The sequence below is a fragment of the Podarcis filfolensis genome (assembly GCF_964270895.1).
Source record: "Podarcis filfolensis genome assembly, chromosome: 13".
Classification (NCBI taxonomy): Eukaryota; Metazoa; Chordata; class Lepidosauria; order Squamata; family Lacertidae; genus Podarcis; species Podarcis filfolensis.
In genome coordinates, this window is record NC_139615.1 from 34,385,736 (window position 1) to 34,401,313 (window position 15,578).

At 45.6% G+C, this 15,578-nt stretch overlaps 1 protein-coding gene across 2 annotated transcripts in view; it reads left to right on the plus strand.

The window, feature by feature from the left end:
• Nucleotides 1–15,578, plus strand: part of ITGA3 (integrin subunit alpha 3) — a 90,102-nt gene that overhangs the window by 51,261 nt on the left and 23,263 nt on the right. For both annotated transcript variants that reach the window (XR_014540990.1, XM_083582550.1), the window contains exons 4-13: nt 257–506; nt 1,796–1,885; nt 2,214–2,421; nt 2,518–2,711; nt 3,717–3,805; nt 4,582–4,715; nt 8,660–8,746; nt 11,481–11,548; nt 13,010–13,146; nt 13,960–14,106. Coding sequence is in view for 1 of the 2 variants with exons in the window: in XM_083582550.1 (XP_083438676.1) it covers nt 257–506; nt 1,796–1,885; nt 2,214–2,421; nt 2,518–2,711; nt 3,717–3,805; nt 4,582–4,715; nt 8,660–8,746; nt 11,481–11,548; nt 13,010–13,146; nt 13,960–14,106 (1,404 nt within the window). In the remaining variant the exon portion in view is untranslated. The remainder of the gene's footprint in view (nt 1–256; nt 507–1,795; nt 1,886–2,213; nt 2,422–2,517; nt 2,712–3,716; nt 3,806–4,581; nt 4,716–8,659; nt 8,747–11,480; nt 11,549–13,009; nt 13,147–13,959; nt 14,107–15,578) is intronic.

The following is a 15,578-nucleotide window of genomic DNA, read 5'->3' on the forward strand; positions in this document are numbered from 1 at the left end:
CTAGCATCAGACAGCAAAGAGAAAAAGAACAAAGGACAATAGTCCCACTTCATGGAACACAGTAACCCAAACATCCTGTCCTCGTCACTTCCCACTCTGTGGAGTTAAAACATATACCGTCATGAATGACAACAATCCCATGACTGCAATCATGGAGCAGGAATTCTAACAGAAAGCGTGCCTTCAAGGAAAGGCCGGAGCCTCACCCCACCCCGTTTCGGCGCAAACTAAAGCCTTGTCTGCTTGACTTTGCTAGGCTTGTGCCCACCGGTACACCCGAGTCTTGTGGGCTGGCAACGAGGACCAGAGGCGCATGGTTGGGAAATGCTACGTCCACGGAAACAACCTACAACTTCAGGAGCAGGATGAATGGCAGCTTTTCCACAACGAGATGTGCAACACCAACAGCGACTCGGACGTAACCGGCATGTGTCAGATGGGCATCAGCGGCGGCTTCACCGCCAACAGCATTTATTTTGGAGCCCCCGGTGCTTTCAACTGGCAAGGTTTGTGACACTTCCTCAGCCCCTCCTTCCTGTTTCACCATGTAAATGTGTGGCTTAATGGGTTAATTCAGCCAGAGACGAAACCAAGCAGGTGGGAAATTGCCAAAATCACATTAATTCACAGGCTGTATACAGTCACACCTCAGAAGTCGAACAGGATCCGTTCCGGAAGTCCGTTCGACTTCCGAAATGTTTGACTTCCAAAGCTCAACTTCTGATTGGCTGCTGGAAGCCAATCACCCCACACCTTGCAGAGATGGGCTGACGCTACCGACAGGCCCTGCACCCCTTGGCAACATCCAAAGGCCCTGATGCACTAGGTGCTGGGGTGGATTGCACCCTGTGCCTTGCAGAGTCAGGCCCAGGCTGCCAACGCGCCCAGCAGTGGCAGCAGCAACAAGCAGCTCTGGCTCGCCCAGACCTACCCATTGCTGTTCCACCACCGCATTTACCTGACCTGGGGGTTTTGGATCACAGGCTCTGCTGGTCAAAGTAGAGCCCTCTCCCTCCAGAAACAAACCAGGACTGCTCCAAGAAAACGCACGTTTGTGATTGGCCAAGCAGATAGGCAGCCATTTTGGGGGGGGGAGAACATTTTCCCCCCTCTTCACTTCTCACTTCCCTCTGTGGCCCCCTGACCTTGTGCTATAGCCCCCCATTTACACACTTTTCACCTGTGGCCCCCTTGGAATATCCTGGGGGACCCCAGGGGTCCATATGTGTGGGGAACACTGATCTAGACTGTTTTTTTGGACTACAGTTCCCATCATCCCTGACCACTGGTCCTGCTAGCTAGGGATGATGGGAGTTGTAGTCCAAAAAACAGCTGGAGACCCAGGTTTGGGAAACTCTGAACTAGAGATTTATTTATTTTTTAAATGAGAAGCAGACAAACTGAAACGGACAGAATCGCCCATCCCTAAATAAGCCCTGTCCCGTCGCATCTCTTCTTTGTGGTCAATGACCGGTGTTAAATAAGCTCCATTAAATTCAGTGGGATTTACTTCTGGGTGGACGCGGTCAGGAATGCAGCCTTACCTGGTAAACTAAATGATGAAATAAAAGCGGCCACGCAGAGCCCAGTTGAGGGGAAGACATGTGCTCTCCTTTTCTTCTGTGCTTAGAACCCCTGAACCTCCACACACATGTCTGGGTTCTGAAGCACAGGGAATAGCATCCAGGCAGGCTTCAAAAGCAAGTGGCTTGATAATGGGCAAGACAGAAGGGAGCGGTGGGTCTCTTTGTCTGTGTTGAGTTAAAATGTCACAACTTTCCTCTTTCTGGCATAGGAACCGATTATATGATCCTTCGAGGGGACCGAGAATGGGACCAGCAGGATTACTCGTATCCAGATCAGAAGTACAGCTACAGCTATTTGGGTAACTGCAACTGATATGGTTTTTCCTGGTCCGCTGCCCTGTTTGCCTGCCTACATCTCCCTTCTTTCCTCACTCGCATACAAACATGGTGATAGGATCACACACACACCCCCAACCTAGCTAAGATTTCTTAACGCAGGAGTTTCCTGCAGCCAATCAGAAGCCGTGCTTTGGTTTCTGAACGTTTTGGAAGTCAAACGGACTTCCGGAATAGATTCTATTTGACAGCCAAGGCATAGGACTGGAAGACAGTGAGTGAGAATTATGCTTTTGGAAAGGGGGTGATCAGGATAAGAAGGAACTCATGCACTTACCCCCGTATCTATAGGCTACACAGTCGAAGCAAGAACTGAGGTTCTGCGCAAAAACGAGACCACCTTAGTCAGTGGCGCCCCTCGGTTTAACCACACGGGAGCCGTCTTCCTGATGGCAGCGGACAGCGCCACGACCCTTCAGAAGAAACTGATTATCTACGGGGAACAAGTGGGCTCCTATTTTGGCAGCTCCATTGCTCTGGCTGACCTCAACAATGACGGGTGAGTCTGCTGGCCGGCAAAGCTGGTGGGAAGCAATGTCTCATTTGCCCAGCAGAGGCGCTGTGATCACACCTCTCTCTCTCTTCCTTTTGGTAGGTGGCAGGACTTGATTGTCGGAGCACCCTACTACTTCGACCGGAAAGAGGAGACGGGTGGGGCCGTCTACGTGTACATGAACTTGGGAGGAACGTTCCACAGCAGCCCCAACATCACCCTGACAGGGCCCAGCGGCTCTGCCTTTGGCCTGGCCGTGGCCAACATCGGAGACGTCGACAAGGATGATTTCCAAGGTGGGGGTGCATCACCTTCGACTGTTGCCCCCATGCATACATTACTGGAAATGCATTCTGTTAAGGGACATTGCTTTGCAACAATGTGTATTTTGGGGGGAAATGCAAATAAAATGTATTTATACAGTGTTACGGTGGCGCTGTGGGTTAAACCACAGAGCCTAGGGCTTGCCGATCAGAAGGCCGGCGGTTCGAATCCCTGCAACGGGGTGAGCTCCCGTTGCTCGGTCCCTGCTCCTGCCAACCTAGCAGTTCGAAAGCACGTCAAAGTGCAAGTAGATCAGTAGGTACCGCTCTGGCGGGAAGGTAAACGGCGTTTCCGTGTGCTGCTCTGGTTCGCCAGAAGCGGCTTAGTCATGCTGGACACATGACCTGGAAGCTGTACGCCGGCTCCCTCGGCCAATAAAGCGAGATGAGTGCACAACCCCAGAGTCGGCCACGACTGGACCTAATGGTCAGGGGTCCCTTTACCTTTACCTTTTACCTTGGTTCTCGAACTTAATCCGTTCCAGGAGTCCATTTGACTCCCAAAACAGTTCGGAAACAAAGGCGCAGCTTCTGATTGGCTGCAGGAATTACCTGCACTCAAGCAGAAGCAGTATCAGACATCCGGCTTCTGGAAAACATTTGCAAAACACAACACTTATTTCCAGGTTTGCGGAATTTGGGAGCCAATTTGTTCAGCGACTAAGCTGTTGGGGAACCAAGGACCACTGTAATTAGGAGGGAATCGTGGACTTGGAGAACTGTAATCATAGAGAAAAGGTTTAGCTTAGCCCTCTCTCTGTTGTTCTCATTTTCTACATCCAGAAAGAGTTCATGAAATTGTTGTTGTTGTTTGGCCTAAGGAGAATATAGTTCTACACTTTGGAGGCTGTTGCTGGCAATGGGAGATTTTAGCGAGATTTGTTTTGAAAAGCAGCTGTAGGTTTCTTTTAGATGCCTCCTTTGGGAAGACGACGAACGAGTCCACCTGACCCTTATCCTCCCTCCTTTCCTCCATAGATATCGCAGTTGGAGCTCCTTTTGAAGGTTCAGGAAAGGTCTACATCTACCACAGTGGTGCAGGAGGGCTTATTGATAAGCCCCAGCAGGTAAGCTCACCTTGCTTGTTCCTCTTCATCATTTTTCTCCTCCATGCTAGGCAAGGAAACTGCCTCTGATCGCATGCAATGCCTTCCCCACATTTTGCAGCTAATGCAGCAAACCTGCAGGCATTAGGAAGTCAGGGACTGGGTTTCAGCAGAGCTTGGCCCACAACATGGATCCGCTGCAGGGGCTGCAGTTCTAGGCTAAGTGCCCATTATGGATCTGCACCATCCCCAGCTACAGAAGGGTCATAGCTCAGCGGTAGAGGACATGTTTTGCATGCAGAAGGCTGTGAGTTCAATTCCCGGCATCTCCAGATAGGCCTGGGAAATAAGAACCATATATTTTTTGTACCCCACACATCTGACTGTGTTGCCCCAGCCACTCTGGATGGCTTCCAACAGAATATCCAAAAACACAACCTGTCTTTAAACAAAATCCCTGTCTAAAATTCTGGAGAGCTGTTTGTGTAGACCACTGTTGTTCGATCCAGGGTCCCCAGATGCTGTTGGACTGCAACTCCCATCATCCTTGACTACGCTGGCTGGGGTTGTTGGGAGTTGTAGTCCAACAGGGTGTGGATGAAGAACACTGGTTGCAGGCAATCTCCGTTTGAAAGCAAGGTATAGCCTGGTGACATTAGTGGCAGTCCTGCTCTCTCCCACACCAACCCAACCTGCTTGGCCAAGGCACCATCAACCTTGAGGCACAGCTCACAACATAGATCTTTCTCCTTTTGATGGCTGCCATTCCTCCTCCCTCATTTGCTCCTCCTCTGCAGGTTATCAGCGGCGAAGACATCGGACCCGGAATCAAGACCTTTGGCTACTCCTTCAGCGGCGGAATGGATGTGGACGGAAACGCCTACCCCGATCTCTTGGTGGGCACACTCTCAGAAAACATCCTACTGCTCAGGTGAGAGGACCCTTAAAGAGGGACAGATAATGTACTCCTGAGGGTCTGCAGAATTCTTTTCCCTCATGGCTGATTTGTCCAAAGCCACTGCTGATGATTGCAACTATTTGGGTTTTTATTATTATTGTGTATTAATATCTACCTTCCTTCTGTGAGGATGTCAGAATGGCATGCATATTGCGGCTTAATAATAATAATAATAATAATAATAATAATAATAATATTTTGTTGGGCAGCTTCCAACAAAATATTAAAATACAGTAATGCATCAAACGTTAAAAGCTTACCTAAACAGGGCTGCCTTCAGATGTCTTCTAAAAGTCTGGCAGTCGTTGTTCTCTTTGACATCTGGTGGGAGGGCGTTCCACAGGACGGGTGCCACTACAGAGAAGGCCCTCTGCCTGGTTTCCTGTAACTTGGCAGTGAGGGAACCACCAGAAGGCTCTCGGTGATGAACCTCAGTGTCTGGGCTGAACGATGGGGGTGGAGACGCTCCTTCAGATATACTGGACCGAGGCCATTTAAGGCTTTAAAGGTCAGAACCAACACTCAATGAGGTGAGCTTCTTTTTTACTATTTCCACTAAAACAGTCATTGCATTTTATATGCATTATTGCACACACGATTGTACGTACTATAGGGACGTGAGTGGCGCTGTGGTCTAAACCACGGAGCCTCTTGGGCTTGCCGATCGGAAGGTCGGCAGTTCGAATCCCCGCAACAGGGTGAGCTCCTGTTGCTCTATCCCAGCTCCTGCCAACCTAGCAGTTCAAAAGCACACCACTTCAAGTAGATAAATGGTACCTCTGCAGCGGGAAGGTAAACAGCGTTTCCATGCACCAGAAGCGGTTTAGTCCTGCTGGCCACATGACCCGGAAAGCTGTCTACAGAGAAATGCCGGTTCCCTTGGCCTAAAAGTGAGATGAGCGCCGCAACCCCTTTGACTGGACTTAACCTTCCAGGGGTCCTTTGCCTTTACCTTTTTACCTTACGTACAATATTACGCATGGATACATTCCAGGTTTCCTAAAGTAACCAGCATATAAACAGATATGTACTATAACCACTTAGAAGCCAAACAAAAAACAAAACAAAACAAAATAAAAAAATAACTGTATTAAAAATACTTATGTTTTGCTAATTATACCATTTTGCCAAAGGTATATAGTACTGCATGGGACTTGATCTTTGTTATACAGTGGTACCTCGGGTTAAGTAATTCATTCTGGAGGTTCGTTCTTAATCTGAAACTGTTCTTAACCTGAAGCACCACTTTAGCTAATGGGGCCTCCCGCTGCCGCCGCACCGCCAAAACACGATTTCTGTTCTCATCCTAAAGCAAAGTTCTTAACCTGAGGTATTATTTCTGGGTTAGTGGATTCTGTAACCTGAAGCGTCTGTAACCTGAAGCGTATGTAACCTGAGGTACCACTGTATATACTATATACGTTTATAATATTTGCATATAGTTAATCAGGCTGCTTTTTAAAACACTTGCCGATGTGCAAACGTCAAGTTACAAGAAAGGAGATTTTGACGAAACATCAAGAAAAACTTTCTGACAGTAGGAGCTGTTTGACAGTGGAATGCAGACTCGCCTTCCTTGGAAGCCTTTAAGCAGAGGTTGGGTAGCATCTGTCATGGATGCTTTAGCTGAGATTCCTGATTTTCAGGGGGGTTGGACTTGATGACCCTCGGGTTCCCTTCCAATGCTACAGTCCTACGATTCTGTAAGCAGGTGCTTGATGCAAATGGCAGTCCAGTGCAACCAAAGCTCAATTAGTTCAGAACCACCAAATTCCATGTAAAATGGACTCCGCCTCAACCCATATGAACCTACCTGGACCCTGAGATCATCTTCTTCATGTGGCTCCTCCTTGAAAGGTACGGAGGGCGGCAACACAAGAACAGGGCCTTCTCTGCAGTGGCTCCCAGTCTGTGGAATGCTCTCACCAGGGAAGTTCACCTGGCGCCTTCATTGTACACCTTTAGGCACCAGACAAAAACATTCCTTTTTAACCAGGCCTTTGCTTGATCTGATTTACATCCTATGCCCTTTTAAGATGTGTTTTGTTAGGGGGGGGCTACTGGGTTGTTGTTTTAATTTTTGTTGTGTATTTTGTGGTTTTATATCTTGATTTTATTCTGTGAACCGCCCTGAGACCTCCGGGTATAGGGCGGTAAAGGTAAAGGGACCCCTGACCATTAGGTCCAGTCGTGACCGACTCTGGGGTTGCGGCACTCATCTTGCTTTATTGGCCGAGGGAGCCGGCATACAGCTTCCGGGTCACGCGGCCAGCATGAGTAAGCCGCTTCTCACCAATGGAAGCGAAGGCTCAGAAAAAGCTCAATATGGAGGCCAAATGGCCGAAATATTGGGAAATTTTGGAACAAGAGGGAGATAGATTAAAACTACAGAGTTTTGAAAAACTAAAAAATAGAGTGCGAGACTGGCTCCATTATTACCAAATAATGGAGACATATAATTTGGATAAAAAAATCAGCTTCCAGGTGGAAAAATCAAAATTGGAAACAGAACTGTTAGATCCCAAAATTAAGAACTTGTCAAGAATGTATAACTTGATGTTGAAATGGAACACTCAGGATGAAACGGTGAAATCAGCTATGATTAAATGGGCACAAGATGTTGGACATAATATTATGATGGCTGACTGGGAACAGTTATGGGCCACAGGTATGAAGTTCACGGCATGTAATGCCTTAAGAGAGAATATAATGAAAATGATCTACAGGTGGTACATGACACCAGTCAAGCTTGCAAAAATTTATCATTTGCCCGATAATAAATGTTGGAAATGTAAAGAGACAGAAGGTACATTCTTTCACCTTTGGTGGACATGCCCAAGGATTAAGACTTTCTGGGAGATGATCTATAATGAAATGAAAAAGGTATTTAAATATACCATTCTGAAGAAACCAGAGGCCTTTCTCCTGGGCATGGTCGGCCAATTGGTGCCAAAGAAGGATAGAACTTTCTTTATGTATGCTACAACAGCAGCAAGAATACTTATTGCAAAGTACTGGAAGACACAAGATCTACCCACCCGGGAAGAATGGCAGATGAAGGTGATGGACTACATGGAACTGGCGGAAATGACTGGCAGAATCCGAGACCAGGGAGAAGAGTCGGTGGAAGAAGATTGGAAGAAATTTAAAGTTTATTTACAGAAACATTGTAAAATTAAGGAATGTTAGAAGGATGTTGGAATGAAGTTATGTGGTTGTAGCAGAAATGTTATAAAGGATTAAGTAAAAATAGACTGTTAATTGGTGAAAGGAGGGAAAGTAAAGTTACATTATATTAAGATAAATTATAGGTCAAAAACTGGGAAAGATGGAAAGGATTTGCTGAAATAGCTAACCGAACTAGAATACAAAAAAGGGAGGTGTGAGGAGGTCAAGGAAACAAGCAAATGAAAGATAAGTTATGGGAAGGTTCGCTGTGTTTTTTAATTGTTTCTATTTTTCTGTTTTTTCTTTCTTTTTCTTTTTTTCCTTTTTCCTTATTATGATGTGTTGTCTTGTTTTTGCTTAGTTTGGTGTTTTCTCTTTTTTCTTTTTGTAACCTTTAAAACTTTAATAAATATTACTTTAAAAAAAAAGCATGACTAAGCCGCTTCTGGCGAACCAGAGCAGCGCACGGAAATGCCGTTTACCTTCCCGCCGGAGCGGTACCTATTTATCTACTTGCACTTTGACGTGCTTTTGAACTGCTAGGTTGGCAGGAGCTGGGACCGAGCAACGGGAGCTCACCCCGTCGCGGGGATTCGAACCACCGACCTTCTGATCGGCAAGTCCTAGGCTCTGTGGTTTAACCCACAGCACCACCCGCGCCCCTATAGGGTGGTACATGAATTCAATTAATAATAATATCCTTAAACAGTACCCCACTTATTTCCCTTTTGTCTCATATCTCTCTGCAGAGCCCGTCCAGTGATCAACATCTTAGACAAGTCGTTCACGGTTACCCCGACCACGTTGGACCCAAACAGCTGTACTGAAGACTCTTGGTAAAAGCTTCCATCTATGTTCTCTCCTCGCAGTTCTCTCTCCTCACCCGCCTGCCCGGGTGCCAGGGCTCTTTGAAAGGCGTGTGACGGCAGAAATGCGATGGAACTGGTTATATTTAGCCTAAGGAAAGGAAGATGAAAGGGGAGCACGCTGCCAATTTTCAGCTTGTTTAAGGGGATGTCGGAAAGAATCAGGAGAACAATTGTTTGCCCTCCCTGCCGAGTGCGGGACAAGAAGCAGGAGTGTTTACACAAGAAAGGGCGGGATTCAGATTAAATGTGAATGAAGAAAACATCTGTCGCTAAGAGCAGTATAGCGCACTGGAGCAAGCTTTATAGAGATGTGGCAGAGTTGCCTCCTTTGGATTATTTCAATAATAATTAATAATAATAATAATAAATAATAATAATTTGTATACCACCCTTTATCCAAAGATCACAGTCGACAACATAGAAATACAGAATGAAAACACAAAATACATAATATATATTTTTTAATAAATATTTATTCAAGTTTTCAATTTTATACAAACAAAAAAGAAAACGAAAAAGAAAATATTAAAAACAAATCAATTTCAATATCAATTTTCAATAACATGTTTCTTTGACTTCCTCATACCTCCCCTTCTTGTTTTCTAGTTCAAATTGATTATCCAGCAAATCCTAATCTCTTAACATTCCTTTTAACTAACACCTTATTTTCCAATCAACTTTTTAAATTTTATAACTTAAACAATATTTATCCGAGTTCTTTTTATCATAACAGCTAGAGACCACATAAATTCAATCCAGCATCTTTCAAAGTTCATTAATTTTGCAATGTTTCTGTAAATAGTCCTTAAATTTCTTCCAATCTTCTTCTGCTGACTCTTCTCCCTGGTCGCATTTCTCATGTAAATTTCATGCACAAAATACATAATAGAGCAAAAACAAACTAATAACACCCTCTGTCCCACAAACACATTTAAAAGATAATCATCATCAACATCATCATCATCATTTATACCCCACCCACCTGGCTGGGTTTCCCCAGCCATTCTGGGTGGCTCCCAACAGAATTAATGATAATGATAATGATGTGATAAAACATCAAACATTAAAAACTTTCCTGAACATAACTTGTTCAATCAGGCAAAGGCCTGGTTATAGAGAAACGTTTTTGCCTGGCACCTAAAGATATGTAATGAAGGAAAGGGGATGAATTGTGGATTAATAATAATAATAATAATAATAATAATAATAATAATGGAGTTCCCTCTCCTGCGGGGGAGAACTCCTGCTCTTTCAAAGAAAACTCCATGCCCCCAAAATACCATTTGCTGCTCAAGAAAATTCATCACAGCCCTATAACAAGAGCATCCAAGGAATGCATTTCAATACAAAACATCTTTAGGCTGCCATTGTACACTGGGTGTTTAGAGGAGACCCTTCCAAGGCTGGTTGCTGTGGCTTCAGAATAGGTTTGTGCTTCTGCTCCTCCCTTTAAAAAGTGATCACTGCTCTGTTTTGGTTTGCCTGGAGGCAGCAGCAAACTGAGAAGTGCAGGATTCCTTCCTTAGAGCCAGTGTGGTGTAGTGGTTAAGAATGGTAGACTCGTAATCTGGTGAACCGGGTTCGCTTCCCCGCTCCTCCACATGCAGCTGCTGGGTGACCTTGGGCCAGTCACACTTCTCTGAAGTCTCTCAGCCCCACTCACCTCACAGAGTGTTTGTTGTGGGGGAGGAAGGGAAAGGAGAATGTTAGCCGCTTTGAGACTCCTTCGGGTAGTGATAAAGCGGGATGTCAAATCCAAACTCTTCTTCTTCTTCTTCTTAGAGTGACAACCGCACCCCTTCTAAAATAATGCAATAATCTTATGGTTATACAATAATAATAATAATAATAATAATAATAATAATAATAATAATAATAATTTGCAATGCAGTGCCACAATAAATGCAAATCTCCATGTGCTCAGAAAACATCCTACTGCTCAGGTGAGAGGAGACTTAAAAAGGGACAGTTAATGTACCCCCAAGCGTCTGCAGAATTCTTTTCCCTCACGGCTGACTTATCCAAAGCCACTGCTGATGTTTGGGACTATTTGGGTTTTTATTATTATTATCCACCTTCCTTCTGTGAGGAAGTCAGAATGGCATGCATATTGCTCCTTGATCTTAATAATAATAATAATTTATTATTTATACCCCGCCCATCTGGCTGGGCTTCCCCAGCCACTCTGGTCGGCTCCCAACAAAATATTAAAATACAGTAATGCATCAAACATTAAAAGCTTCCCTAAACAGGGCTGCCTTCAGATGTCTTCTAAAAGTCTGGTAGTTGTTGTTCTCTTTGACATCTGGTGGGAGGGCGTTCCACAGGGCGGGAGTCACTACCGAGAAGGCCCTCTGCCTGGTTCCCTGTAACCTCACTTCTCGCAATGAGGGAACCGCCAGAAGGCCCTCAGAGCTGGACCTCAGTGTCCGGGTAGAACGATGGGGGTGGAGACGCTCCTTCAGGTATACAGGACTGAGGCTGTTTAGGGCTTTAAAGGTCAGCACCAACACTTTGAATTGTGCTCGGAAACATACTGGGAGCCAATGTAGGTCTTTCAAGACCGGTGTTATGTGGTCTACACCCCTGCCTGGAGGAATCTGTGTTTACTCCCATCTCATCCTGCTCCAAGACTTCCAGGTCAATCACATTTCTCTCTTTCTTTCTCTCTCCTTTCCCTCCCTACCTCCTCGACTAACAGCATCAAGGTGCAGCTCTGCTTCTCCTATTCCCAAAGTGCAGGAAACCCAACATACAAGGAAACCATAAGTGAGTAGAAGTTCCATTTGAGAGGGATTTTATTTTTCAGGAGAGAAGATCTGGGGCTCATCCTCTGACAGCCACACAAGCCCTGAGCTTGAACTGTCGCTCCTAAATGTATGTGGGCATTCTGGATATGCCCATAGGCACCTTCCTCATTCAGTCTTGCCTTTTCCCGGGTTCAGGTTAAACCGTTACCGGCACTGCTTCACGAGGAAGAGCAGGGCAGAAATTGAATGGATAGATAAATAAATAAATAAATAAATAAATAAATAAATCGCACCCAGAGCTCATTTTCCATTCTGGAGCTTTCTCAGAACTTCAACTTGAACCTAGCCCTTACCAGGGGCTTAGGCCCAGAATGCAACAGCCGAGCTGAGGTAGAGGCAGGGCCGGCCCATCCAGGAGGCAGAGTGAAGCAGGTGCCTCGGGCGGCAGAATCCCATAGGGCACCGACCCCGCGGGCACACGGCCCACCCCTGTTGCTACTGGGGTCACGTGACAGCGATGGCTGCAGCTTCCGGCAAGATCTCGTGAGAGTTCTGCGAGATCTCACGAGATCTCGCCAGAAGCTGCCAAGTGACGGAGAAAACAATAATTTCATAAACTGTATCGTTTTGGTCATTGCGTTTTCTTTTCTATGGCTCACACTGAAAAGGCCTGTGCCTGCTTACTTTTTACAGTACAGAACTAGTTGTTTTCAGGTACTGTATGTAGCAAATGTCCCTCCCAGAACATGGAAAAAGCATAAACTGTTAGAATCTATGGCGGCCATTGTACGCAAGAGAAGGGAATCATCTAGGCATGGCCGTTGTGATTAACCTTGAATTGCCGACAAAAGAGGATAGTGGGAGACAATTAATGAACAGGAAAATGAGCCATAGTCCTATTAAAGACATTGAAAAAATGATTTTAATCACAGGATGTTATTAAAGACATTGAAAAATGATTTTAATCACAGGATGTTAACAACCTGCAGACTAAAATGATTTTGGTTGGTTCAGGATGGTAACATTTGGTGGCAACTGCCGAGATTGCTGTAATCCTTTGGCTGGTGAAATGAAATCACCAAGGGTGTAAGAAACATTGCTTTGGGTGCGATTCTTCACTGCCACCTCCTTATTTTCGAGGCTGTCCCTCTGCCTGTTTGTATTTCAATAAAGGCTTCTGTTTTCACATGGAGCCTGCATCCTTTTCAACTGGGTTTCTGGGAGGGATACCTCCATAGAGGAACTCCTTTTTTAATTTATCCATCACATGCTCCCCCGGTAAGCGAGGATTCGACGGGATGGGGGGTGGAGATGACGGGAGCAGCGCTTTCCTGTTTTGCCTCAGGCGGCAAAATGGGACAGGCTGCTTCTGGGTGGAGGGAGTGGGGTGCACATGTGCCTCAGTTTGCCTGCTCAGTCTTGGCAGTGCCTCTGGCCTGTTTTCCCTACCCTATCACTTCCCCTCCACGTCTCATTTCAGAGTTGAACTACCTGGTGGAAGCTGACCGGGACCGCCGTCCTCCTCGGGTATATTTTGCCAGGACACAGTCTGCAGTCTACAAGGGACAGTTTTCCATGCCAAGGGAGAAGTGTCAGACTTTGGAAGTCCTCTTGCGGGTAAGGCGAGGGCAGTGGGCAATTTAAGCGATGCATTTGGATAGCTGGGAGTGAGCGAAACATTGCCTATTTATTTATTTATACATGCATACATACATACATACATACATACATACCCTGCCCCTCTGGCTGAGTTTCCCCAGCTAATCTGGGCAGCTTCCAACAGAATATTAAAATACAATAATCTATTAAACATTAAAAGCTTCCCTAAACAGGACTGGGCATAATGTGTTTGCTACTAGAATAATCTGCAATGTACGCTGGTACTTTGATTATTTTGCACAAATGTGATTGTGGGTTGCAAGAAGGGAGATGACCAGAGCCGTCTTTTCCATAGGGCTTAGTGGTGCATTGAGCCAGGGTGCCAGCCTCTCAGGGCCGCCCTAGCAAGTGGGGGAGCTGCGCGCCTTTGCCGGCGCCCTCCCCTTTCCCTGCATGCCCGCCAGCTGTTCCCCACCAACCATAAGGCTGGTGGGCCTGCAGCTTCCCTCCCAAGCCTCTGTTAGGATCTCTCCTCACGAGGAGGCTTGGGGGGGGGCAACTTCACTCACAAGCCTCTGCGGGGATCACTGTCCCGCAGCAGCATGGGGGAGACTTGCGCCCCCCCAATGGCTTTCAGTGCGCAGCTACGGCCACCCCAACACTATCCATGGTAATTTGGAGGCACTGGGCGGATATTTGCAAACCCGGCGTCACATCTGCTAAAGACGGCCTTGGAGATGACCCTCTGAGCTTTCAAATTCCTCGACAGAGTACAATCACCCAGAACTGGGTGGAGGGCTTTCTGCAATGAACTCTTCCCTTGCCTTGCAGGCTGATATGCGAGACAAGCTGCACCCCATTGCGTTCTCCATGAACTATTCCCTTGCCGAGAAGCCCATGCGGTTCCAGTTGGGCCTGCGCTCGCTCGATGCGTTTCCTGTCTTGAACGAGGATCAATCCCGTGAGAATCAGACTGAGGTGAGCGCCATGCAGTAATCCAAAGCATTTCCCCTCCCCAAAATCGCCCCGCTTTGTGCAAGCTCATTCGCTGTTGAATTTCTTTGTCTCCTTCCCCTGCCTTCTGCCTTCTGCTGGGTTGCTCAGTGTGGCGGGACAGCTAGGTTTTCCCATACTGCTCTTCTTTCTGCCCCTAGGATCTCCCCACGTTCTGCTAATTGCACCGACCTTTCAGTTATGCCACAGGCGCTGCTCTATTTGCCAATGTTCTTTTTAAAAAAATAAAATAAAATATCATTTATTTAAATAACACAGCAAAAACAGAACATCAACAGAAAAAACGAAATTTACAAAGGAAAAAAAACAGTTCAAAAACATTGAAAACAAATATACTTGTTGTACAGTACTCTAGCCACCCACCCGCAGCTTCCCTCCACCACAATTCAACTTCTTTAAATCTCTATCTCCACATTTATCCTTGCATTCTCCAAATATATCATTATTTGTACTTCTTTTATCTCTTTTCTTTTCCAATTCACACATATACTTTACATTTTTATTGTAAGAATATTAGCATATATTTCTTAGAACAATACTTTAACATATAATCTTCGAAACATTTCCATTCCTTTTTTAATTTTTGATTTGACTAATACCTTCTAATTGATGTTAGCTTTGCCAGTTCTATTTGCCAACATTCCTTTTGCTGGCTCCTTCCCCCGCATCAGTTAGAATGTCTGTGCATATTCCTAAATTTGGTCCAGCAGTTTAAGTTTAAGCCGACTGCAGGTCGGGGTCTCTTGCAAACGGGTAACACATGCACACTAAGGTGAGTTATGTACATGCACACACATATGTACAAACGCAGACAAATATCTGTGAGAAATTGCCTCTGGTTTCCCATCATCAGCCTTCGTAGATCCAGCATCCAATTTGCCCTCTGGCACCATCTGGTGGGAAAGCCTGTTCACCATCATTTTAAAGACAGAACAAAATAACATCCTGAAAAATGAGTTGCTTTGGCTCATGCAGGTAGACTAGTTTGCCGCGATGCTGGCATTTGTGCAGTCGTCGTGTGATGACTTTGACATGTGCTCGTGTTTTGCGTCAAATATGTCAAGAGGCCCAGCCAAAATTTGGGAGACCCTTCACAGCGCAATATTTATTTTGTTTGGATGGTTGATATTCTGCCATTCGGTTGACTGATCTTCAAGATGGCTTGCAAGTTATACACCTGATTTACGTATAAGCCAAACAAGCTATAGCTTAGGGCCCCACTCTCTTGGGAGCCCCCAAAAAATGTAAAGGAAAAAAACTGGATGTACATTTCCAAAATATAAGATAAAAAACAAATAAAATAAAACCTACATACAGCAGCAGTGTTTTGTGTTGTGTAGGCTCCTATGATGTAAGTAATGGGCCCCGCCTGCTCGCCTGCTCCCTAAAATATAACTGGTTTGCTCCTTTCTATATATAGGGTGCCTACATTCTGC